At 42.3% G+C, this 26977-nt stretch overlaps 2 protein-coding genes across 2 annotated transcripts in view; one reads left to right on the forward strand and one right to left on the reverse strand.

Moving 5' to 3' along the window:
• The first annotated feature begins 5476 nt into the window (after nucleotides 1-5476).
• On the forward strand, nucleotides 5477-9709 carry LOC143285290 (uncharacterized). Its single transcript, XM_076592552.1, has 3 exons — nucleotides 5477-5737; nucleotides 6099-8980; nucleotides 9559-9709. The coding sequence occupies exons 1-3, from the start codon at nucleotides 5477-5479 to the stop codon at nucleotides 9707-9709; spliced, it is 3294 nt and encodes a 1097-aa protein (XP_076448667.1).
• Nucleotides 9710-13430: 3721 nt separating this feature from the next.
• The window catches only part of LOC143284819 (leucine-rich repeat serine/threonine-protein kinase 2-like), a 100217-nt gene continuing 86670 nt past the window's right edge, over nucleotides 13431-26977 (reverse strand). The window contains exons 62-67 of the mRNA XM_076591869.1: nucleotides 23231-23309; nucleotides 20970-21145; nucleotides 19407-19547; nucleotides 18630-18805; nucleotides 15787-15876; nucleotides 13431-15136 (exon numbers count right to left, since the gene is read on the reverse strand). Coding sequence (XP_076447984.1) covers nucleotides 15033-15136; nucleotides 15787-15876; nucleotides 18630-18805; nucleotides 19407-19547; nucleotides 20970-21145; nucleotides 23231-23309 — 766 coding nt within the window. The 3' untranslated portion in view covers nucleotides 13431-15032. The remainder of the gene's footprint in view (nucleotides 15137-15786; nucleotides 15877-18629; nucleotides 18806-19406; nucleotides 19548-20969; nucleotides 21146-23230; nucleotides 23310-26977) is intronic.

Below are 26977 nucleotides of genomic sequence, written 5' to 3' on the forward strand. Positions count from 1 at the left end.
ATGCACTTGCAGGTAGAAGGGTGTTGCTGCTGTGTGGGAACTAACATTCCCTGGGGATAACAGCCCCGCTTTCACAAACATTTCTGTTGTGACTGAAATAATACAATGCAATGCACGATGACCTATTTCATAAAGTGCTGAAAAAACATTCTCCCTGTATTGCTAACAAAGCAGCCAGTTCTCCATTACCACTAAAAAGGAAAAAAAACAAAACAAAAAAAAACAAATAAAAACCCCAAATAAAACACACACACACACAAATCCCTTGATTTTCACACACACACACACAAAAAGATATAAAACCAAGAAATAAAACCAAACCCAAACAAAGCAAGCAGGAAAACCCCAAAAGTTGAGAAGCATGGCGTTAAAAATGTCCACTGACAAATGTCAACATGATAAACAGATACGTACACTGGTTTTCTCATCTTCACACAAACACCCAGAAACAGAAGTAGGCCTGAATGTGCAGTACTTAAGTACAAGCACTTTAACAAAGTCCTAAATAAAGAATAATAATAGGCCGTGATCATGTAACTACCTCACATATTCCACTACTCTTAACATGAATGTGTAGTGCTGTGACAGTAAATACAAGCACATTGAAAAAAAACACGCCACCACCAATGTCCTACATAAAAAGGGCCATGATTATGTAATACCTCACATAACCTGAGCAAAAACTAATCAGTAGCTTGATAGAATACAGTATTCTCAAGCAGAAAAAGAATGGACTCACTGAACCGTCAATGGCCTAGGAGTCGAAATTTGTTTAATCAAAACGGTTTCCACTTTCCTACATATGCACAGAACACAAGCTTGATTGAACAACAGTTCATGCACACGACTGTAAGTTCATCATCTACATTTGATCTGTATCACATTCAGTGCATGACATTCTTTTTTAAGTTCAGTGAGAGAACCAATTCTTCTTCTCCTCAAAAACTTTTCTTTTCCCATGAACTACTTGAGTGCAATTAAAAGACTTTTAATACATGCATGTAGCTCTCTCCCCTTAAAAAAGAAGAAGTTATCAACAATGGAGCAGTGGCAGAATGGGTAACATGTAAGCCACACAAATGAGAACACGCCAGGATTTCTGCTGCAAGTCATTCTAAAGCTTCCATCAGAACTTCACTGATCTGGGTGCCAAAGTTTCATATGTACCTAACTACAAAGGATCAGGCATTAAGTACACATTCTTAAGTTTAACAAATTCACTTTCCTTTCTGTAATGCCCCCTGCCCCTCTGTGTCTCTTTTGTCTCCAACATTTAAAAAGAAGAGTACCGGTACTCTCAATTACCAAAACATACACACACAGACAAAACAAGAACAGCCTGACAAAAAAAAAAAAAAAAAAAAAAAAAAAAAAATCCTATGAGAGTGACCCTTAAAACACCAGCTCTCCCCATTGAAAGACTTTACTGACTGTGAAGAAAATATTGCTGGAACAAAGCAGCAAGGTGGTTTAAGGGAAATGTGAATTCTCTGGCATCATACAATAAGTGAACACACAACAAAACAGGTTGACAACCACCTCAGTGATCTCCAATTCACTGTGATACGTCACAAGACTGTGACAAACACTGATGACCATTTTCTGCAGTGAAAAATATGTATACAATTAACCAGGCATGTATTAACAAGGCATGTATATCTATTTAAAAAAAAAATATATATAAAGTTTAACAATGCTGCAATGAAATGAAATTCAACAAACATTTCCCCCCCCCCCCCCTAAATCAAGTCAATCACATGTTGTGTTCATATTTTACAAAAGTATACCAAACATGTCAGACGTGATACTTATTAACTGTTATCCAGTGTGTGTACATATTGCTACCACAGCAATATCAAATTATAAATCTCCCCCCCCTCATCCCCCCCTTTCTCTCTCTCGCTTTCTTTTTATATATATATATGTATATGTGTGTGTGTGTGTGTGTGTAATCTAAAAAAATGGATTTCAAATAAAAACATTTAATCATATGGAATAGTACACAGATCTGAAATATTTGGGCACCCGTGTTTGCCATTGCTGAGATCAATAAAATTAATTTATCAAATTGATAAATGAACTTCATAGGTGGATTTCGCTTTAAAATATTTATGTATGTGATTGTACAAAAGTCTGATTTGGTGACCACCTATGTTTACCATTGTTGTAGTCTGTTATCTGCTTATGATTCTATATGCAAATGCTTTCACTTCTGGTTTTCTTGCCATACCTTATCTTGCTTAATTCATTTGTCACTTTAAAATGTGCAGACATCTCTTCACAGTTTTTAAAGCACCAATTTTTATTTTTTGTTGTTGCACATTCTAATAATGTTCTTGTAAAAGTGTAATTGCTATGAACATCAACAAATCAACATTGTTGATTTTTTTTTCAAACAGAGGGATTCATTTAACAAAAGCAATTATAAAACAACAATAACAGTGGATAAAACAATAACAACTGATAAAAATAAAACAAAAGGCCCAAAACCATCAGTTAATAAAATAACAACAGGAACAAATGTCAAACACAGTGATCATGGCTGGAACCGACAACTTAAGTGACACAAGAAAAGAAGAAAAAAAGTTTGCAATGGACGCGAGTGTAGTTTGTTCCCTGCTTCCCTGACTGTAGATACCAGTACAAGTATACATGTGTACTTTTCACTGCTTAGGGGGAGGGGGGAGTGTTATATACAAGTATACACATGCATGTACACAAAGTGTTCTGATAGCTTTACTTGTTCTTTATTTTATTATCATTGACAGGCCAGCCAATAACTCAGGGCCAAATCAAGGCTGAAACATTTTTGTGAACAATACACCCAAAACCAACAATGTCAAAACCACAAAACTGTATTAAACCTGAAACGGAAATTAGAAAAGTGGGAGGTGGGGGGGGGGGGGGGAATCAGTCATCACCACTGTCACATGTCAGTGTATGTCGGCAGGTTGGGAAAAGGTCGGATGGAAGATCCGATAATTGAGTTTTACATAGGGGTGTCAGGTAGGTTCTGATCTATATAATTGTAGTGTGGAACCATGTTTGTTGTGTGTTTCCGTCTTCCCTGCTGGGAGAGTTCATTGTGATGGGACTTGCGGGAGGGGCTTCCGGTTTTGAACTTCGAGAGAGAGGGACACTTCTCTTCCTTGGATCGCGAGAGTCCAAAGCTTGTGTTGCTAGTCAGAGGCAACGTTTTCTTTTCTATTGTCGGATTTAGTGCTGTAAAAGTTGGTTTCGTGTTGATTTGTTGCTGGAGATTCTTGTGGGTTTTGTGCTGTACTGGAGTGATTTTGCTGTCGTGCGAAGTGCCTTGTTATCGAACAGGACTTTTGTTTTCTCTAGTTCGGGAGTTCGTCATTTATGTTTATAGTACAAGCCATCCAGGGATTGCCTGAAGATCTTGGGTTAAGCTGAGTGCTAATCTCGTATTATTGTTGACTGGTCTAGAGTGGGCCAAGTCAGGGGACTGCAGAATCAATGTAGTCGAAATTCCTTCTTCTGGAGTGTTAGATCCAGGTTGTAGTCGACTGTTAGTTTCCCAGTACAAGTTCTGGTTGCTGGAGTGCGGGTCGACAGGTTACTGGTTTTGGAGCCAGTTTAGTTGCTGACGTTTGAAGTCGTGATTTCTGCTGAGTCCAGTAGTGGATCTGAAGATAATCTCACCAGATAGCCTGGTAAGGATATTTTTATTGTTGTGAGAATGTATGGTGGGTGCATGTGAAAGACTTGGGTATAATGGGGTTATAATTATTAATGGTGAGATTAGGGGTGTAATGGAGATAATACATTTGATAGTATGTTCATTATAATAAAGATATTTGTTATATCAGTAAAAGAAATGATGATAAATGGGTGTAGTGTGGCCCAGTTGTCTGCCTGGGAAAAACATGTTTAACCGTGGTTTGAGTTCAGGTAGTACGAATTATGTTGGAAATATTTTTGTTAGTAGGTTGTTGATATCCCACTTTTTGTTGACTGAGCCGACGTTGGTTCAGTCCATATGGGGGGTAAATTAAAAATATAGGTGGCTACATGGGGGAAGCACCTGTGGTTGCAGATCTGTGTGACTGTTTGGCCGTGGAGCTGATGCGGTCTGATCTGATGACCTGGCGTGACTGGCTGGAGGGCGGACTGTGTTAACGCTACTTTCGGTCGACGTGGGAGGCTGTTTCTCTGGTTGGAGAGGACGGGACCTGCATGTGTACTTCACCACGACAACCGTGCGCCGCATCGTGAAGATGAGTCCTGTGATTTTACCCCCCGGGCATTAACTAAACTAGTCGGCAATGATGAGTGCGGCCGTGAGTCGCTAGACTTTTATTTGTTTTATGAATGTTGGGAAAAGGGGAGAGTTAAAAGCAAAGAAATGATTTAATAAATGTTCTAAAGATTAAAATTTGGTGTGGTCACCCTTTTTGAAAGGTGTTTGTATGAATGTTGTCTTGTTACACGTTTCCATTTAGTACTGGATAAGTAAAATTAATACAGGTTAAGTAAACCACCCCTAAAACTGTTAGGACAATTTTGCATAAGCTCTTTTGTATAAACCAATACCCCTAGACTATTATTGTATTAAGAGAGTTTGTGACAAAATTTGGGGGCTCGTCCGGGATTAGCCTGGCGAGTCGATAGTGGGAAATTTTAGGTTTGATTTTGTTTAAACCTTTACCCTTGTGAAACGTATGTACGCTTATTGGGATTTCTTTAGGTAAAGTATGATTACTGTTTTGGTGTTGGTGTATTAATTTTTGCACTTTTGTGGTGGTGTAAAATTTTGTCCTTGTTTTTGGTGATAGCGAGTTCACCGAGAGAGGTCTATTTTTTTAGCGTCATGGAGAATCTTTTTCCAACTCCTGCTACTACTCCACGGGGAGTGGGTCGTGGGGGTTTGCATGAGAGGTTGGTTCCGCAAGCAAATGTTGGTTCTTTGGCTGCATACAGGCAGGAGGGAGAAAAGATGGGTCTTTCAGGCAAGGACTTGGCAAATTTTGTGCAGGATTGTGAGGAGAGAGCACTGAGGGAACGTGAGGGTCAGCGCAGGGAGCGTATGGAATTGGCGGAAAGGTCTGTGCATGAGAGGCAACTCACAAACAGGGCGGCAGCTGTAGGGGAGGAGGATATCGGATTGAGGATTGAGAGGATCCGTCTTGAGATGCCGTTTTTTGAGGATAATGATGACATTGACAGCTATTTGTGCCAATTTGAAAGACTTGCAAAGTTCCATGGATGGAGGAAGGAGTCGTGGGCTATTCGTCTCGGAACCCTGTTGAAGGGGAGGGCACGGGAAGTGTATACAGGACTGACGGAGGAGGAGGTGGATAAATATGATGATTTGAAATCTGCTTTGTTGTTGAGGTTTCAGATTTCTGCAGATTCCTACCGGAGGAAATTTTGGGCAGCAAAGAAGGAGCAGGCTGATTCTTTCCGTAGGCATGTCGCGAAACTCCAGTTGTGGCTAACTCGTTGGCTGGGAATGTCAGGAAAGGGTGCTACTTTTGAGGAGTTAAGGGATCTCTTGCTTATGGAGCAGCTGTTGGCGGGAGTGTCACCCGAGTTGGCTACTTTCATCAGAGAGAGACAGCCGAAAAATGTCCAGGAGGCCGCAGATCTGGCCGAGGCATACACCGAGGCACGTCGATGTGGGAAAGGATCTAAGCAAGGGGGTGTACCTCATAACCAGCTGAGCTCTTCAGGCAGGAGTCCAGGTCAACCTGTCCAGGAGGTCAAGGAGTTGGTCTGTTTCTTTTGTAAGAAAAAGGGACACCGGAAAGCAGATTGTAGACAATGGAAGAAGGAAAAGAGTGGAGTCGGGGCTGTTGTGACTTCTTTGCAGATTAAGCCGACTCGGGACAAGGTAGAGGAGTTGTGCTCTAACTGCTCGGTAAAGCCTTTTGTCGGGCAAGTTCAGGCGAAGGTGGGTGAACATTCTGTCAGAGCATTGCGGGATACTGGAGCAGAGCTTTTTGTTGTTCGTGAAGATCTGGTAACAAAAGGACAGCGCACCAGAGAGCTCTTGCCAGTGACTTTGGCGGATTCCAGTAAGGGAAATCTACTACCTGTTGCATGGATTGATGTTCAGACTCCTTTCTTTACAGGGACGACCAAAAGCCATTTTGATGAGTAACCCAGTTTTTGATTTACTCATTGGGAACAAAGCTGTTTTGAAAGATGGGGTTGAACTTGAGATACCGGTCTACAAGGCCAAGGAGGAAGGTGTGGCTGTTGTTACTCGGGCTCAGGCCAAGAGGGACAGTAAACCTTTCAAGGCTCTGAAGCCTACCACAGGAGAGGTTGGAGAAGTTACACCTGAGGACCTGAGGGTGGCGCAGACTGAGGATACAAGTCTGGACAAGTTCCGTGAGTTAGCGGAAGGAAAAAACGTTCGACGGTCAGGGAAATCAGGGAAAGTGCAGTTCCTTGAGAAAAAGGGAATTTTATACCGCCAGTACTCCGGAAAAGAGGGTACTTATAAACAAGTAGTGGTACCAGCAAAGTACAGACAAGAACTACTGAGGTTGGCACATGAATCGTTGATGGGAGGACATCTTGGATCTAAGAAAACCCTGGAGCGGATCTGGCAGCAGTTTTTCTGGCCGGGACTCTGCACAGAGGTGAGGAGGTTCTGTATGTCGTGTGATCTATGTCAGAAGGCAACACCGAAGGGGCGGACCAAGAAGGTGCCTTTGGTCCGGATGCCGTTGATCGATACCCCATTCCGCCGGGTAGGCATTGATTTGGTAGGGCCCATCCTTCCAGCTTCAGAGAGTGGGAATCGCTATATACTTACAGTGGTCGACTATGCCACTAGGTACCCAGAGGCAGTTCCATTGAAAGGCATTGAGGCAGAGCGGGTGGCGGAGGCATTGTTCGAGATCTGGTCACGTGTAGGGATACCCTCTGAAGTTCTGACGGATCGGGGTACGCAATTTACCAGTGAGGTGATGAGACAGGTGAATTGCCTACTCTCAATCCGGGGTTTGACCACGACGCCGTATCATGCTCAGTGCAACGGACTGGTCGAAAGGTTCAACGGCACACTCAAGTCCATGCTAAAGAAATTGTGCCAGGAGCAACCAAGACAGTGGGACCGTTTTCTTCCAGCGCTTCTGTTTGCATACCGGGAGGCTCCCCAGGAGAGTTTGGGATTTTCCCCCTTTGAGCTCCTGTACGGCTGTACAGTGAGAGGGCCTCTTGCAGTGCTCAGGCAAGCTTGGACTGATGAGGAGGCAACCGAGGAAGTCAAAACCACTGCCCAGTATGTTGTCAATCTTCGAAACCGTCTTGAGGAGACTTGTGCTTTGGCTCGGGACAATCTGGGGAAGTCATCGAGTCGTTACGCTCGGTATTTTGACCACAAGGCGAAGCCACGTACTTTCAAGCCAGGAGACCAAGTTCTGCTGTTGTTGTCGGCCAAGCACAATAAACTGCAGGTAAGCTGGCAAGGGCCATACACTGTAGTAGAGAGGGTTGGCAAGGCTGATTACCGGATTGAGGTGGAAGGGCAGTTGAGACTGTATCATGCCAATCTGTTGAAGCAGTACTTGGAGAGGGCAGGAGAGTCGAAACCAGTTTCCGCCGTTCATGTTGCAGTTGTGATGGATGAGGAGGTTTCCCAGAAATCAACTCAAAAACTTCCGCTATGTCCACTGGAGGCTGAAGAAAGTACTGGAGATGTCTGCTATGGTCCAACTCTAACAGCTGCGCAGAGAAGCCAAGCTGCTCAAGTGATTGAGAAGCGAGCTCGAGTTGTGACTGATCTTCCGCTGAAAACTGACTTAGGCGAATGCGAGTTACTTCTCAGGGAGGCTACTCCAGTCAGGGTTAAACAGTATCCTCTACCTCATGCCAAACAGGCTGTTGTCCGGAAGGAGGTACAGGATATGGTGAAGCTGGGAGTCATTGAACCAGCTTGCTCTCCCTACAACTCGCCTATCGTATTGGTAGCAAAAAAGGATGGAAAGGTCCGGTTTTGCGTGGACTATCGAAAGTTGAATGGGGTGACGGAGTTCGATGCGGAACCTCTCCCTGACCCAGAATTTCTTTTTTGTCGTCTGAGCAAATCTAGGTATCTGTCCAAGATAGATTTGTCCAAGGGGTACTGGCAAGTACCAGTGAAGGTTGAGGACAGACCCAAAACTGCTTTTTCCACTCCTTTGGGACAATTCCAGTGGACTGTCATGCCGTTTGGTCTCCAAAATGCGGTGGCTGTTTTTAGTCGGGTGATGAGGCGACTTTTGGAACCTTTGGGCCATGACGATGTGCAGAATTTCATGGACGATGTCATTGTGGCCACTGACACTTGGGAGCAACATGTACAGGCTCTTGAAGCTTTGTTCGGCAGGTTGGACGAGGCAAACTTGTCGGTGCGTCCTTCAAAGTGTTTCATTGGGTTTGAGGAGCTCAAGTTCTTGGGACATGTGGTAGGACAGGGCAGAATGCGACCTACCGAGGACAAAGTTGCCAAGATAAGAGATGCTTCCAGACCAGCTACAAAGAAAGAAGTTCGTTCGTTCCTGGGATTGTCGGGTTACTATAGGAGGTTCATGCCGAATTTTTCCACTTTGGCCGCTCCTTTGTCTGATTTGACCAAGAAAGGAAAGCCGAATCAAGTTCAGTGGACTGAGAGTTGCGAGAAGGCTTTTCGGACTCTCAAAGAACGTCTCTGCTGTGAACCAGTTGTCCGTCTGGCTGATCCGGAGGCTCCTTTTATCCTGCGGACTGATGCATCCAACGAAGGTCTGGGAGCTGTTCTGTTGCAGGAAGGTGACGGACTGTGGCAACCTGTGCACTACGCCAGTCGGAAACTGACCTCAGCCGAGCGAAACTATGCAACAGTGGAACAGGAGTGTTTGGCTGTTGTATGGGCGGTCGACAAGTTCGAACCATACCTGTATGGTCGACACTTTGTGTTGCAGACTGATCATCAGCCACTGGCTTTTCTGCACAAAGCCAAGCATTCAAACAGTCGCCTGATGAGGTGGGCTTTGTTGTTGCAGCCGTACTCTTTTACGGTACAAGTGATTCCTGGAAAGGAGAACGTTGGGGCTGATTTTTTAAGTCGGGTGTTTTAATTGCTGTTCATAACCTGTTGAATTGCTGTGTGGAATGAAACGGATGTTTCATCTTAAGCAAGGGGGAATTTTGTCACAAACTCTCTTAATACAATAATAGTCTAGGGGTATTGGTTTATACAAAAGAGCTTATGCAAAATTGTCCTAACAATTTTAGGGGTGGTTTACTTAACCTGTATTAATTTTACTTATCCAGTACTAAATGGAAACGTGTAACAAGACAACATTCATACAAACACCTTTCAAAAAGGGTGACCACACCAAATTTTAATCTTTAGAACATTTATTAAATCATTTCTTTGCTTTTAACTCTCCCCTTTTCCCAACATTCATAAAACAAATAAAAGTCTAGCGACTCACGGCCGCACTCATCATTGCCGACTAGTTTAGTTAATGTCCGGGGGGTAAAATCACATGACTCATCTTCACGATGCGGCGCACGGTTGTCGTGGTGAAGTACACATGCAGGTCCCGTCCTCTCCAGTCAGCGAAACAGCCTCCCACGTCGACCGAAAGTAGCGTTAACACAGTCCGCCCTCCAGCCACAGTCACGCCAGGTCATCAGATCAGACCGCATCAGCTCCACGGCCAAACAGTCACACAGATCTGCAACCACAGGTGCTTCCCCCATGTAGCCACCTATATTTTTAATTTACCCCCCATATGGACTGAACCAACGTCGGCTCAGTCAACAAAAAGTGGGATATCAACAACCTACTAACAAAAATATTTCCAACATAATTCGTACTACCTGAACTCAAACCACGGTTAAACATGTTTTTCCCAGGCAGACAACTGGGCCACACTACACCCATTTATCATCATTTCTTTTACTGATATAACAAATATCTTTATTATAATGAACATACTATCAAATGTATTATCTCCATTACACCCCTAATCTCACCATTAATAATTATAACCCCATTATACCCAAGTCTTTCACATGCACCCACCATACATTCTCACAACAATAAAAATATCCTTACCAGGCTATCTGGTGAGATTATCTTCAGATCCACTACTGGACTCAGCAGAAATCACGACTTCAAACGTCAGCAACTAAACTGGCTCCAAAACCAGTAACCTGTCGACCCGCACTCCAGAACTTGCACTGGGAAACTAACAGTCGACTACAACCTGGATCTAACACTCCAGAAGAAGGAATTTCGACTACATTGATTCTGCAGTCCCCTGACTTGGCCCACTCTAGACCAGTCAACAATAATACGAGATTAGCACTCAGCTTAACCCAAGATCTTCAGGCAATCCCTGGATGGCTTGTACTATAAACATAAATGACGAACTCCCGAACTAGAGAAAACAAAAGTCCTGTTCGATAACAAGGCACTTCGCACGACAGCAAAATCACTCCAGTACAGCACAAAACCCACAAGAATCTCCAGCAACAAATCAACATGAAACCAACTTTTACAGCACTAAATCTGACAATAGAAAAGAAAACGTTGCCTCTGACTATCAACACAAGCTTTGGACTCTCGCGATCCAAGGAAGAGAAGTGTCGCTCCCTCTCGAAGTTCAAAACCGGAAGCCCCTCCCGCAAGTCCCATCAAAATGAATTCTCCCAGCAGGGAAGACGGAAACACAACAAACATGGTTCCACACTACAATTATAGATCAGAACCTACCTGACACCCCTATGTAAAACTCAATTATCGGATCTTCCATCCAACCTTTTCCCAACCTGCCGACATACACTGACATGTGACAACCACAACTGTGTTGCACAACACATCATCCATTTACTGCAATTTGAACAACTAATATATTAGTATAATTATATATGGTACATAATAAATATAAAAAGGAAAGACGCAGCTAAAACCTGGCATAAGCAATGGACTCCCTCTCCCCTTCTCTCTCCAACACACAAATCCAATAGAAGTGCTAATCATCAAGTTGAAAAGAGATGCACACAAACAGGTGCAATATTACATCAGCTGTACAGAAATATAATTCAAAGCATTGTAAAAAAAAAAAAAAAAATAACGTCACCAGTGATCACTTATTTCAAAAGTGCTTTTGCATTGCAAGGGCAACTGGACTCCACTTTCAAAATGCAACGTTTACCTCTGGCTCAATCCTAACTCCATGGTTGAGAAGACAACTGATCCCATTGCCACTGATATGTGAAGTCTGTGTCGATGCACTTGACAGAAATTCATTGTCAAAGCTGAAATTTCTCTTATCATGTATTGCACATAATTCATTTCTTAAAAAAAAAAAACCCCAAACTAAATCAAATAACAACCAAAATATTTCCATTTATTTATAAACACTTCCACTAATTTGCTGTTCTTGAGACATTCCACACCATCATTAAACGTCTGGAAATAATGGTATGATCCTTCATGTAAACAATGTAAGGTGAAACATGCCTGCAGCACGCAGGGAGTATCTGATACATATCTTCCAAGTTCAATTGTTAACTGAACACTTCTTTTGACAACCAAGTAAAAAATCTCCTGTGTGGACTGGAACGGCACATTTATATGCACAAAATATGATCAGAATATACGCTGAATATGCATACAGAATATACTTGCACTGTTAGAATAATTACACATAATGATGCATCATGAGAATACTTATGTAATGATTATAAGAATACACTCCATCACATGTGCTGTCGGGATACACACAATACACTTGTGGTTGTCTTGCTCCAGTCAGAAATCTTCATGGTATTGCCACAGTAGACACAAATCCTGTCAAAGGAAAGGGCAGCAGGCGTGGAAATCAGAACATGGAACAACGGGTGTCAGCTCAGCTGACGGAACACAAAACACACTCAGAAAGAATGAAAGTTAATCAGCAGCAATGTTTAGTACATTTACACAACCTTCTGTGCATTCTTTACAAACATAAGTATACGTATGTACAAAGTCTGGAAGCAGCTGCTCAGTACACTCCACTTCAACTCCAACTGTGTGGAAGGGTGAGCACAGAATCAAAGACTCCATGCTGTTTTCTGTGGAGGCATTGTCACTGGCTGATACACAGCTTGAAGTCAGAACACTGAGCGCACAGGGCTTTTTTTTTTTTTGGGTTTTCTGTTGACAAGCATCACTGTTTCTCAATGGTTCCACAGTGGAAAAAAAAAACAAACCAACATACACCACCACCATGGCTTTAAACATAGAACATATCAACCTGCCTCTGCTCATTTCATCAGCAAAAGCTGGAACAAAAATTGGGAGGAGCTGAGATCGATGACCTGTTGGCATTCGCCATAAGGTCTTCTTCTTCTGCATTTGTGGGCTACAACTCCCACGTTCACTCGTATGCACACGAGTGGGCTTTTACGTGTATGACCGTTTTTTCCCCCGCCATGTAGGCAGCCATAGTCTGTTTTCGGGGGGTGTGCATGCTGGGTATGTTCTTGTTTCCATAACCCACCAAACACTGACATGGATTTCAGGATCTTTAACGTGCGTATTTGATCTTCTGCTTGCATATACACACGAAGGGGGTTCAGGCACTGGCAGGTCTGCACATATGTTGACCTGGGAGATCGTAAAAATCTCCACCCTTTACTCACCAGGCGCCGTCACCGTGATTCGAACCCAGGACCCTCAGATTGACAGTCCAACGCTTTAACCACTCGGCTATTGCGCCTGTCGCCGTAAGGTCAAGTGAACAAGAAGTCATCGATCAGGCAACGAGCTTTCCTCACTAATGCAGCTGACACCATGTGGGATATCCATTGTCCTTGCACACAGCGTATCCAACAGCATTTATCCCTGGGATTTCCTGCAGAATAAAGGTACTCGGCACACTGAGCGCATCTCAATGTTTGCAGAATTTCTTTCATGCCCGAGGGGAAACTTGTATATTTCTTTCATTTTATTTCTTTATCTTTGTCCTTTTACTTTTGTCCTTTCAAGCTGAGGAAGGAGGATTCAATATAAACTGGCATGAGAATACAATATTTCTATCAGTGCACAAATTACAATGTGTGTGTGGGCATGAAAGGGGTATGGCAGACATGGGGCTAACACATCTGTAAACACCACCAAGACTACTGGTCACAAACTGAAAATTTTTTTTGTTTACCACAAAGACCCTTTTGAACAATGTTTGATGGGCGCCATAGCCCAGTGGTTAAAGAGTTTGGTTAAAGAGTTGGACTTTCAATCTGAGGGTCCTGGGTTCGAATCTCCATAACAGTGCCTGGTGGGTAAAGGGTGGAGATTTTTCTAATCTCCCAGGTCAATGTATGCACAGACCTGCTTGTGCCTGAACCCCCTTCGTGTGTATACTCAAGCAGAAGATCAAATTCACACATTAAAGATCCTGTAATCCCCATGCCAGTGTTCAGTGGGTTATGAAAACAAGAACATACCCAGCATGCACACCCCCGTGACGCAGTATGGTGGGGTAAAAACGGTCATGTAAAAGCGCACTCGTACGAGTGAACACGGGAGTTGCAGCCCACAAACGAAGAACAAGAACAACAACAATGTTCTGGATCAGCACATCTCGGACAACCAGAACCATCTTCATGTCTGAAGAGGATGATGGACATGAACCCACCATGTAGTGTGTGAACCATCCTTACTCTTACCCACAGAACATCACATGGTCACAGGAACTGAGAAAGCACTTAAAAAACACAAGGAAGGCAGCGGAAAAGAACATGAAAAACCACACACAGGGACAGTGAGCAGAACACAGTTGCTCCATGCAACAAGTTCAGACCATGACCTTCACTGCAACCCCGCACAGAGAAGATGACAACAGTGAGCTTTATGAAAAGGAACCAGTCTGTCTTGCTGCTCCCCGAGGCAGAATCAACCAACCCTCACCTCCAGATGAGTTTCCTTTCCCTGGCACAAGTGTCCCCAGGCCACCGCCTCCCTCACTGCAACAGGGACGGTACAAGTGCCTCTTCTTGTGGGTCAGGAACCCAGAATGTGAAGCTGAACTGATACCAATATGACATCTCTGATGCCAGGGAACTATTGCTAAGTTTTCCATCATTTACAGAGTATAACATTAGTGATATGTCTTCACTGATATGTGATCTCTCTGCTGACAGTTAACTGTCACAGAGTTTTCTATCATCCATTGTAAGAGTCTGAAATGATATGCCTTGAACGGTATGTGACATCCTTACTAACAGTTATTTGCTGCTGTTTTCAATCCATGTTTTCATCCATAGCGTGTAGCTATGTTAACGGTGATATGTGATATAACTGCTGATGATAACCTGTCATACAGTTTTCCATCAGCAGTGTGAGCTGAAGTGACATGTAACATCTCTGAAGATGATTGACTCCCATTCAGTTTTCCATCATCCACAGTGTCAGTCTGAAATGATATGCCTTCAATGATAGTGATTTCTCTGCAGGTAGGTTAGTGTTGGACAGTTTCTCACACCCACCACACCCACATTGTAAAGTGAGCACCATCAAGTCTTCCTCTCCATGTAGACAGACAAACCCAGGTGTGGCCGTGTATGGGGGACTCGGAATGAGCGGCGTGGGAGTGATGCCACTGAAATGGTGCACATGATGGGGCAGCAAAAAACAAAGAAACAAAAAAACAACAACCAAAACCAATACCAAAAAAACTGTCTTCCCCACCAGAAGTTCTGTCAGCAGTCACAGGTTACCACTTGCCTGAGGACAGTGGCCACACCACTGTAGAGTTTTAACGACCTACTGGCAAAGCCCTCAAGATCAAGTTGCTCAGCGCTGGAGCCTCAATATTGTCCACTGGTGGATGTGTTCTTCAAAAGGGGGAGAGGGTTTGGATTCCTGGGAAAGGCTGGTTGGCATTTCAAGGTGCGGACCCTGGCTGTCTGCAGAACGACAAGTCCTGGATGTTGGTCCAGGTGTGCCATCTGTCTGACGTTCCAAGGAAGGGGTGGGGTGGGGGCAGAGTCCTGAAGGCCATGCCCTCAGCACCCTAAAGACCCACACTGGGCAGTCCTCACTGCTCCAGCAGCTGCTGTCTCTTGGCGCTCTGGTCCTTCAGGGTCTTCATCACCTGGGGGTAGTCTGCCTCCCACACAGCGATACACCCGTACTGGTTCTCTGTGCAACACCACACACAGTCTGTCATGGGAAACGTTCATTGTGTACAGCAATCTTTCTTGTTTGGTCCCTCACTGTTTTATTCATATTTTTTTTAAACAAACATGAATACAAGTTGTTTTTTTTTCAGGGCAGTCCAAGTCATTAACTTTGACAGTAAAAAGTTTCTTCAAATTTCAATAAGAATTGGGTTTTATCTGTGAATCCCTTACCACCAGATTTTGTAATAAAAAATCATAAGCTTGAAAACTTGTTTGGGTGGTAACGTGTGAGAAGAATCCTCTATCCCAAAAAAAAATTAATTAAAAAGACCTTCACTTAAACTAGCTTTACAAAGACAATGACCGCACAAGACAGAAGAAACTACAAAAACGAAAAAACAAACAAAACCAGGCAAACTTTCAAATCCCAGTGATGTTCACTATATTTCTTACAAACTGTTCTATAAAATTGCAGGTTTACACATCATACTTATCGCACAACATTTTCTTCTGTTTTCACTGTTCTCATTCCTCCTCATTTTTTTTTTTCAGTCTGCCCGAACAGAACAGTGTCCCTTTCAATACCTGATTGTGATACTTTTCATATCATAAATTGTTTCTCACGTAATTGAGCGCTGAAATCCACATGCACAAAGGGAGTGTACTCACCTCTGTCCATCTCGGCGTCAGGTCGTGTCCTGAATCCTAAACCACCGCTCAGGATGACGCTGGTACTGGAGGTGGCATACTTCCCAGCCCCTGACAGTGACAGCACCAGCACTTTGTCAATACACCAATACACAAACTTTACTGTCTATACTTTGGTATTGAGATTTTCTTTTTGCCAGCAGCATATGTCCAAAATAAAAAACAAATAAAATAAATGAAGAATAAAAAAGATAATTTGAATAGTACCAAATAGAAATAGCTGTACCAGTGTATGCAAATGTTATACAGATTATTGAAATTGTCATGCCCCTCCATTTCAGTCAACCAAGCTGCATTGCACATCTTCCCACACCACTCACACACACACACACACACCACACGCACACACACACAAACACACACACATCTCTCTTTCTCTCTCACACACGCACACACACACACCACACGCACACACACACACACACCACACGCACACACAAACACACACACACACACACACCACACACAAACACACACACACAAAAACCCACACACATCTCTCTCTCTCTCTCTCTCTCACACACACAAAGTATACTACTGTTAAGGTACATAGTTCATTTAAAAATCAAATATCATCAGACTAACAATATTAAGCCAAATAACAGCACTTCTGTAGTTCACAAAAATAAGAGGCATCACAGTAAAACAACTTTATTTCATACATGTATACTAATCAAAAGCCCCTAACATCACTTCTTTCCCCATTATTGTAAATAACAATGTTTTCTTTAAATAATGATGCTTTATTCTCTGTACAGCTTGAGCAGTCTGTGAATGATATAATACTGTTTAATCACAAAAAAAAATTATAAACTCCAACTTGTTGTTTGGGTTTTTTGACTGTTCACAATATTCCTCCAGGTTCAAAATAATGACAGAAATTCAAGGGAAAATAAACAGGAACAGATGATAGAAATGTTTCCTCACAAAGTCTGTAATTTGAACTCCAATATACACCTTGTTTAACCATTATCCTTTCAATGTATTCCGGTCTAATGATCTCTGCACCAGCACTGACTGATTCAGCACCTGAGCCACCTTATTTTACATCCTGCATCCTATATTCCCTTGAGGTGCAAATGCCAGACATCCCCATCACCACACTGCTAGTGCCTGAACCCCCTTCGTGTGTATACACAAGCAGAAGATCAACAACGCATGTTAAAGATCTGAACATTGGGTTATAGAAACGAACATAACCAGCATGCACATTCCCGGCTGCCTACATGGCAGGGTAAATAACCTAAATGGTCATACATGTAAAAATGTTATTTGTCTGTGTGAGTGTGTATGACTGAAACCTAACTGAACGACAGTGGAAACGATTACTAAGCGCCCAGTGACAGGTGTCAGTCGGCTCTACCTAGGTAGGCAGCCTGTTGTGCAAATGACTCTGTAAAGTGCTTAGAGTTTGGTCTCTGACCAAAATAGGTGCTATACAAGTAGCCATATCCTTATCCTTCCCACTTCCCCGCCTGCATCCTTGCTTCCATTGGTCCATTCCCAATCCATGCTGAACCAACCCATTCCCTGTTCAGCCTTCTCTTCATCACTCCATTCTCACGTCACTCCGTTCCCAATCCATGCTGAACCAACCCATTCCCTGTTCAGCCTTCTCTTCATCACTCCATTCTCACGTCACTCCGTTCCCAATCCATGCTGAACCAACCCATTCCCTGTTCAGCCTTTCTGTTATCACTCCATTCTCACGTCACTCCATTCCCAATCCAGCCTCCAATTCATTCAATCAATCCATTCTCACACATCTCGATCCATTCTGCATTCTACCAATGCTAACTGTTCACAACTTCAGTCTGTTCAGTCCTCTTCTGTCAATGTATCCTTCCTGCTGCCCCCCCCCCCCCCATGCCCCCTCCCACACCCTAACCCTCAAACTCTTCCTCATCAAACTGGTTTTACTGCTGATAATTGTCTTCATTTCTCTCTCTTTTTTTCAAACTTAGTGATTCCTTGAAAATATAGTCAAGCTATATACAAATCCTTCCTGTTTATGTGATGTAAGTACACTTAAACCATACCATAATGATCCCCCCCCCCCCACACTTTCCATCAATGGTTACAATTTCTTTCAAACATCATCACTACTGTAAAATGTAAACAATTCCATTCTACATACTGCATCTCTATAGACAACTCATGACACATCTGGCAAATGCAACGTAATACAATAAAAATTCATGAGGGCATGTTCTCCCACCTTGCTGAGACTGACTGCCCAGCATACACACACATGAACACACACACATACACACACAACACACATACACCCACTCTCTTATACACATGCAACACAACACAGCACACACACACTCTTACACACATGCAACACATACACACATTCTTACACACTGTCTGTATCTGTCTGTCTGTCTCTCACACACACACACAACACATACACACACACATGCACACACCCACACACAACAAAACACACACACACACACACACTCTTACACACATACACACATTCTTACACACTGTATCTGTCTGTCTGTATCTGTCTCTCACACACACTTACACACACACACACAACACAACACATACACACACACATGCACACCCACACACAACAAAATGCATACACACACACACACACACACACACTCTCTCTCTCTTACACACATGCAACACATACACACATTCTTACACACTGTATCTGTCTGTCTGTCTCTCTCTCTCTCACACACTTACACACACACACAACACAACACATCACATACACACACATGCACACCTACACACAACAAAACGCATACACATACACACACACACACACACTTTACCTGTAAGCCTAACAGGCATGAGGCATCGCACGGAAGCAGTATGGCGGTGAGTGATGGTGAGGGGAGACCATGTGGCCACATCAATCATGGCCAGCTGCCCGCCCCCTGTCCCCACCCACAGGGTTCGGAGTTCATGAAGCACCATGGCCGTGATACGGCTGTCCTTCTTCGACAGGCTGCAAGTCAATACCAACCACATGTGTCATGGTTTTTTTTTTTAATTCATTTATTTCAGAAAAAAACGCCTTTTAATTTTCATTTCAAACATATCTGTTTGATCCTAATTTAGTTACTGTTGTTAGTTTTTGCTGGTCACTTGATTTATATTAAATGAGTGTGTGTGTGTATGTGTAAGAAAGAGAAAGAGTGTGTGTGTTTAAGAGAGAGAGAGAGAGTGTGTGTGTGTGTGTGTGTGTGTGTGTGTGTGTGTACACACATATACAAATACATATTTACTTCGTCTAAAATTTCCAGAGGAAATGTTTTGTGAGAAAGAAAGGCAGGCAGACAGAATCACTAAGTGCACTGGAGGTTAATGGAAGCATACACACAACCCCACCCCCCCTGCCCACATACGCACACCACCAAACCTCACGCCAACCCACGCTCAGAGGTAAAACAACCACTATGACACACACACACACACACACAGATTTTTCTCTCTCTTTTACGCCAAGCTGTTAGGTGAAGTGTAAAGCGCATAGAGCTTCAAGAATATGCGCTGTAATAAAATGTCTCAATAAATGGATGAATGAAATAAAGTCAGTAAGCACTGACTTGAACTGAGTGCCGATGTCCATGCAGGCCTTGAGACGATCCCTCTGCAGGTCCCAGGCCTGAACCACCGTCATGTTGCGACGCGACAGGAACACGTGTCGCCCACACGCCATCGTCAGGATCGGCTGAGATGCTGGACCACTGCACATGTACATGTGTAAAAAGTGTGTGTTAGTGACGCATATATATGTAGCATGTGTTGGTGATGCGCTTGTACACAATGTGCAGAGATGCCAACCCCTGTCAAGTGTTTGTAGGAACAATCAGGAAATTAGGTAGGAACATTCTGAGTTTGGCAGAAACACTCTCACTCCAAGCCACATCAGCAAACATACATTTTAGCTTAATCCACCAGGCACAGACACTGTTTGACCAAGATGCAACTTGATATAACCACGTTCTCTCTTGTTCGGGCAAACAAGCTGATTGGTCCACTCAATGCCGTTTCAATGTGAACATGCATGTGATTAGCTGAGCATCAGCTAGTAGTGACTGCCCTGGCCTCATGATCAAAAGGTCTAGAGTGTCTGGGTAATGTTACGACAGGAGAGCATGTGACTACGCTATGTAGTTGAAAATGAACTCGAAACAATTTTAACGTTGGTGAAACGTCAGAACAAACTGCAATCAAGCGTAACAAAATACGGCCAAATTGTAACAGTTGGCATCTCTTATATATGCATCATGTGTTGGAGATGCACTTGTACACACTGTGTGTTGTGGACACATATATGAAGTATGTGCTGTGTTACAATGGTACACAGACTGCATCAAGTAACACATACATAAACTGCATACATCATTATATGCAAGTGATTCACATGTACATTGTTTAGCAATGAAATGCACATATACAGAGTGTGTGTTTAGCAATACACATGCACACAATGTATTTTATGATACATACTGTTTTATTTACTATGACATGTGCAGCATGTCACAAGAACACAAAGACACAAGGAAGTTATTGATACTCACATAATGATAAAGTAATACTGATATGCAAAGTGTGTTTAGTGAAACACACACACAGCATATTTAATTATACACAATGTGTATTTTCTGTGACACATGAAACAAATGCACAATATTTTCTGTGACACATGAAACAAATGCACAAAAACATCAGTAATCTATCTCTCAGACACATACAAGCATGAAATGCACAACTGTAAATGCAAGCATTCAGGTATTGTCTGAATGCTGGTTACAATACAACTCTCTTTTAAATACAGTAAGCCTAGATTTGATAAAGTAAGCAATTTCTATACACAGTTGGTGTATTTGTCCTTCCTTAACCTAAAAAGTCAGTGGGCCACTCCTCCATCCTCCCTCCACCCAACAAAAAAAGAAAAAAAAAGTGTACATATATAGAGGAAATAAAAAACAACAAAACTTTCATCAAACTGAAAACATAGATTCACCACAAAAAACGGATTCATTCCCAAGCTCTCTCCCTCTCTCTGCTCTAACTCTCACTGCGAAAAAAAACAAAAAAAAAAAAACAAAAAAAAACCCAATATATTCTATGCATCATCATCAAGACAACACGAATATTTCCACCTGTTTTCATCAGTGTTGATGATCTTCTCCACTGCCACGCCCTCCCTGGTATCCATGACAACAATCTTGGTGCCGCAGGAAGCGATCAGTTTTCTGTCCCCCACATTGCTCAGGATGCAGCACAGGGGCTCGTAACTCTCCCCTAACTTCAGCCCTATTGGGTCCATGTTCGGTTCCTGAGGACAACACTCTGCACTGTTTGAGAAATACACATACCCCTCTCCTGCTCCTCTGCTTCAAAATATAATAATATAGTATAATATAATATAATAATATAATATAATATAATAATAAGTATCTATATAGCGTTGAATCTTGTGCAGAGACAAATCAAAGCGCTTTCACACCAGTCATTCACACGCGTGCATAACTCTAAACTTGAGAAACTGAAGACAAAGAAAAAGGCATGGGAGGGAGACTATCTTGGAAAGAGGTGGGTTTTAAGGCCAGACTTGAAAGAGCTGAGTGAGGAGACCTGACGAAGCGGAAGAGGAAGTTCATTCCAAATGAAAGGTCCAGAGACAGAGAAAGATAGCTGACAAGGGTCTCATCAATTTCTATATTCCATTTACAGTAGATATTATGTTAACGTTTTACAGGGATTGCCATATATATCACATAAACATGAAATGTTAAGCATGCAATCAGAAAAATGAGCAAACCAGTAAACCTGATAATGAATTCTTGACTTAACATTTTGCATCTTGCAAAATGTGCTGGTTCATACAAGCAACAGATCACTTTTGCTGACTGGCAATATTTTAGTCAATATATATTCCCTAACTGGTTTATGAACTTAACATTCACTATACTGGTCCTGTAAGAAAGAAAAATCTGAAATATGATTATGGTTTAAGTGGGTTTTGTTGTTGTTGTTGTTTTTTCGCATGTATATTATGAATATCCACCTTTCCATCAAACACTCTCAACAGATATTTGCTCTCCCTATCTGATATTCATTCAAACAGATTCTATCCAGGATCAGCATCAGCTGTAATGAACAGCTACACTTGGGTATCATCTTTAGAGTAAGGTTCTTCTGTGATCCTGTTCAAACAAGGTTCTGTTTGGATTAATTTTTTTTTCCCATTATTGATAGTGCTGCTATTGCCATTGCTGCTGTTGTTATCATTTGTTGTTTTATACTTTTTTATGCTAGGTAGTAAGAGCTAACCCAGTATTTAGAAACAAATTATGAGAGAAATGCACACAGTCTTCATCCTCTGTAGCTGTGACTCACGATAACCTTCTGACTGCACAGCAGTGCATTGCGTGCTCTGCCTTTACTAGGTTCAGACAGTAGTGGAGTCTTAAAGAGGACTGAAAAAGAACTGAAGGAGAATGGCTACAGCTGAGGGAAGCTAGCCAGTACAGGACCACACAGGCAGCAGTGGAGACCTGTGGTGGTGGCCTTATGTCTCACATGGTATGGAAGAAGATTAAATAAGATCAGATCAAATAAGACAAAAAAAAAAAGAAAAGAAAAAAGAAGAAAGAATGAGGCCATTACTAGTAACAAAGACAATAGTTATGCAAGATTTGCAGGGCATCATCCACAGTAATGCTAGATTTGCAGGGCACTATCCACAGTAATGCTAGGTTTGCAGGGCACTATCTACAGTAATGCTAGGTTTGCAGGGCACTATCCACAGTGATGCTAGGCTTGCAGGGCATCATCCACAGTAATGCTAGGTTTGCAGGGCATCATCCACCATAACGCCAGGCTTGCAGGGCATCATCCACATTAATATTAGGTTTGCAAGGAATCATCCACATTAATGCTAGGTTTGAAGGGCATCATCCACAGTAATACTAGGTTTGCAGGGCATCATCCACCATAATGCCAGGTTTGCAGGGCATCATCCACATTAATATCAGGTTTGCAAGGAATCAGCCACATTAATGCTAGGTTTGAAGGGCATCCTCCACATTAATACCAGGTTTGCAGGGCATCCTCCACAGTAATGCTAGGTTTGCAGGGCATCCTCCACAGTAATGCTAGGTTTGCAGGGCATCCTCCACAGTAATGCTAGGTTTGCAAGGAATCATCCACATTAATACTAGGTTTGCAGGGCATCCTCCACAGTAATGCTAGGTTTGCAGGGCATCCTCCACAGTAATGCTAGGTTTGCAGGGCATCCTCCACAGTAATGCTAGGTTTGCAGGGCATCATCCACATAATGCTAGGCTTGCAGGGCATCCTCCACATTAATGCTAGGTTTGCAGGGCATCATCCACAAACAGTCTGATCTTCAGCATACCTGCAGTATCTCAGAGACTGGATACAGAGCCACGCTCCCATTGGCCAGTCCTGCCAGAACCAGGGAGTCATCACGACGGCTGAAATCAGTGAACACCACCTGGTTACTGTCACTGGGTAACAGGATATAATGGACATTACCATTGCTGGGTAACCGGATATAATGGATACTACCGTCGCTGGGTAACAGGATATAATGGACATTACCGTCGCTGGGTAACAGGACATAATGGACATTACCATCGCTGGGTAACAGGACATAATGGACATTACCGTCGTTGGGTAACAGGACATAATGGACATTACCGTCGCAGGGTAACAGGATATAATGGACATTACTGTCGCTGAGTAACAGGATACAATGGACATGACTGTTGCTGAGTAACAGGATATAATGGACATTACTGTCACTGGGTAACAGGATATAATGGACATGACTGTTGCTGAGTAACAGGATATAATGGACATTACTGTTGCTGAGTAGCAGGATATAATGGACATTACTGTCACTGGGTAACAGGATATAATGGACATTACTGTTGCTGAGTAACAGGATATAATGGACATTTCCATCACTGGGTAACAGGATACAAAGGACATTACTGTCACTGGGTAACAGGATATAATGGACATTACTGTCGCTGAGTAACAGGATACAATGGACATGACTGTTGCTGAGTAACAGGATATAATGGACATGACTGTTGCTGAGTAACAGGATATAATGGACATTACTGTCACTGGGTAACAGGATATAATGGACATGACTGTTGCTGAGTAACAGGATATAATGGACATTACTGTTGCTGAGTAGCAGGATATAATGGACATTACTGTCACTGGGTAACAGGATATAATGGACATTACTGTTGCTGAGTAACAGGATATAATGGACATTTCCATCACTGGGTAACAGGATACAAAGGACATTACTGTCACTGGGTAACAGGATATAATGGACATTACTGTCGCTGAGTAACAGGATACAATGGACATGACTGTTGCTGAGTAACAGGATATAATGGACATGACTGTTGCTGAGTAACAGGATATAATGGACATTACTGTCACTGGGTAACAGGATATAATGGACATGACTGTTGCTGAGTAACAGGATATAATGGACATTACTGTTGCTGAGTAGCAGGATATAATGGACATTACTGTCACTGGGTAACAGGATATAATGGACATTACTGTTGCTGAGTAACAGGATATAATGGACATTTCCATCACTGGGTAACAGGATACAAAGGACATTACTGTCACTGGGTAACAGGGTGTAATGGACATTACTGTCGCAGGGTAACTGGTTATAATGGACATTACCATCACTGGGTAAGAGGACATTACTGTCACTGGGTATGAGGATATAATGGACATTATTGTCGCTGGGTAACAGGATATAATGGGCATTATCGTCGCTGGGTAAGAGGATATAATGGACATTACCATCGCTGGGTAACAGGATATAATGGACATTACTGTCGCTGGATGACAGGATATAATGGACATAATCTGTCACTGGGTAACAGGATATAATGGACATTATCTGTAGCAAATGTCTGTTCTTGACAGTTTAAACAGTATCACGAAGTACATTATGCATACCTACATTCTATTCTGGAAAAATACAAATCTAACACTTCAATCATCACCATACTGATATTACAGGAAATAAAGTACAATCTGTGTGGATGCATTCTGGACAACTACAACAAAGTTATTTCTGTGCTATTTATCATGCAATTATGTAACATGCACAAACATACTGATTAATAAATGCATGAACATACATGCACTCAACACCCTCCATGTAGTACATCCCACTTTCTTCCTGGAAATATGCATGAACAGAAGAATCTTCATACAAGAGTCAAGAGCTCAGGTCCTGCCTACCGCCACTTTATCAAACACACACATCATTCAAGACCATCGCATCCACCAAAATTCAAGGAATACCCTGGAAGGTACACCGAGATCAACAGCCATTTCACTTACTGCAATATCCACAAAATTAGATGCAATAAAAACAAAGATGGGAATATTCAAAAACAAACGCTTATGAAATGCGCTGAAAGTTAACAACAGAGGAAAAGAATAGAAATGTAACAAACGCATATCTTTCATTTTCTTTTTTTCAAAGGCAAAAAAAAAAAAAAAAAAAAATCTTCAAAAATAAATACAACCTTCCTTCCCCCTTTATGCATTCAATCATAAGACTTTTTTTTTTTTTTTGGAGGGTGTGGGGGGGAGGGGGGGGTTGGGGGAGGGGGCGGGGTGGGGTGGGAGTGGGGAACACAAGAGGAAATGAAACAAAATGGGGATGGGGGTGAGGATGGAAGTCTTTAATAGCAGGGGGTTTGAAAGCAAAATATTGGATACCCATCTTAACACCGTGAGAGATCTGTTAACCATCATTAGCCATGGTTAGCTAGCTCTTTCCACACAGTCACACACTGGTTATCAATCTGCGTAGGTAAGACATGAGGCAGGCAGGGGAGGTTCGATAACAGAGCGTGGGGTAAGGGAAGGTCATGCGCTGCGGTATGAAACAGTTCTGCACAGGCAGGACAAGGACAGCATGCTTGACAGAACTTCAAACTTTCACTTCCAATGATTTACTGCTACACTCTTTCGCAGATAAGCTTTTATAGGGAGAACAATACGAGCAATTACAAAACAGTACTTTTTTTTCCTTTTTTCTTTCCATCATGCAACTTCTTTTTTTGCTCATTGCATCACAAAACAACAAAATATATTCCACATTGAAGAAACAAACAAACAAAAAATCTATTAAGTGAAGATTCCTAGCATGTGAGCAGAGAATATTTAGAAAAACATATTCAACACAAGAAAAATCATAATGGGTAGGATAATGTGGTGGTTTATGCTTGTCATCTCTCTCCCTTTAACAAACAGTACTTTGTACAACATGGATATTGCAAGCAGAATCATGTACTTTATGTGAGAAAAAAAAAACAAAGAGAGAAAAAAAAGCCACCAATGAGAAGACCAGATTGGATCTGCATCTCAAACTACAGCCCTAGGTCCATCATTTTTGTTCAGTTTTCATCCTTTTCCATTCAAGGGCAAGCACAATATACATCCGTTTAAAAAGAGTGTAATACAGAAAAATAAAACTGAACTTGTTATTTGCTGCTGTTATTCAGTTTCCATCTTTTTCAAGGGCAGCAAAAAGAAAAAAGAAAGAAGTGTTATTAAGAAAAATCAACTTGAACTTTTTATGTAATGCTATTGTTCAGTTTCCATCTTTTTCCATTCACGAGCAGCAAAATATCTTTTTTAAAAACAGCGTAATACAGAATACTCAACTTGAGCTTGTTATGTATGCTGCTAAATGTTACATTTTCTAAATTCTGATATTCTTCTTAAGTGCATGTGTGTGCACTCACTCTCTCTTATGCAAGTGCACACACACACACACACTCACACACATACTCTTACTTTCCATCAACCACTCTCAGCAATGATCCATACCTGTTTGTGCACAATATTCAAGCTCAGTAAAAAGAAAAACAACAACACAAATCTGGTTTCAGAACTTAGTGTACTTCTGTTTACTGTGTCATGCAGCCTACCTCTGCTTCTTGAGTGCCACAGGACTGTCAGACAGACACATGCTTTGTCAACATCTGCAGCAACAGGTGACTCAGCAGTCTACTGTTTCAACCACAGGATCAGCAGAACTGCTACGGGGTATCGATATCCACATTAAAAAATGCCG

Source organism: Babylonia areolata, chromosome 8 (assembly GCF_041734735.1).
Source record: "Babylonia areolata isolate BAREFJ2019XMU chromosome 8, ASM4173473v1, whole genome shotgun sequence".
NCBI lineage: Eukaryota > Metazoa > Mollusca > Gastropoda > Neogastropoda > Buccinidae > Babylonia > Babylonia areolata.

Bases quoted from the DNA above. Each gene is read 5' to 3' on its own strand.
- LOC143285290 (XM_076592552.1), top strand. From the start codon at position 5,477: ATGTCAGGAAAGGGTGCTACTTTTGAGGAGTTAAGGGATCTCTTGCTT. The intron at 5,738-6,098 runs GTCTGTTTCTTT...CTTTCTTTACAG, and splicing joins TCCAGGAGGTCAAGGAGTTG to GGACGACCAAAAGCCATTTT. The intron at 8,981-9,558 runs GTGGGCTTTGTT...CGTCCTCTCCAG, and splicing joins TCAAACAGTCGCCTGATGAG to TCAGCGAAACAGCCTCCCAC.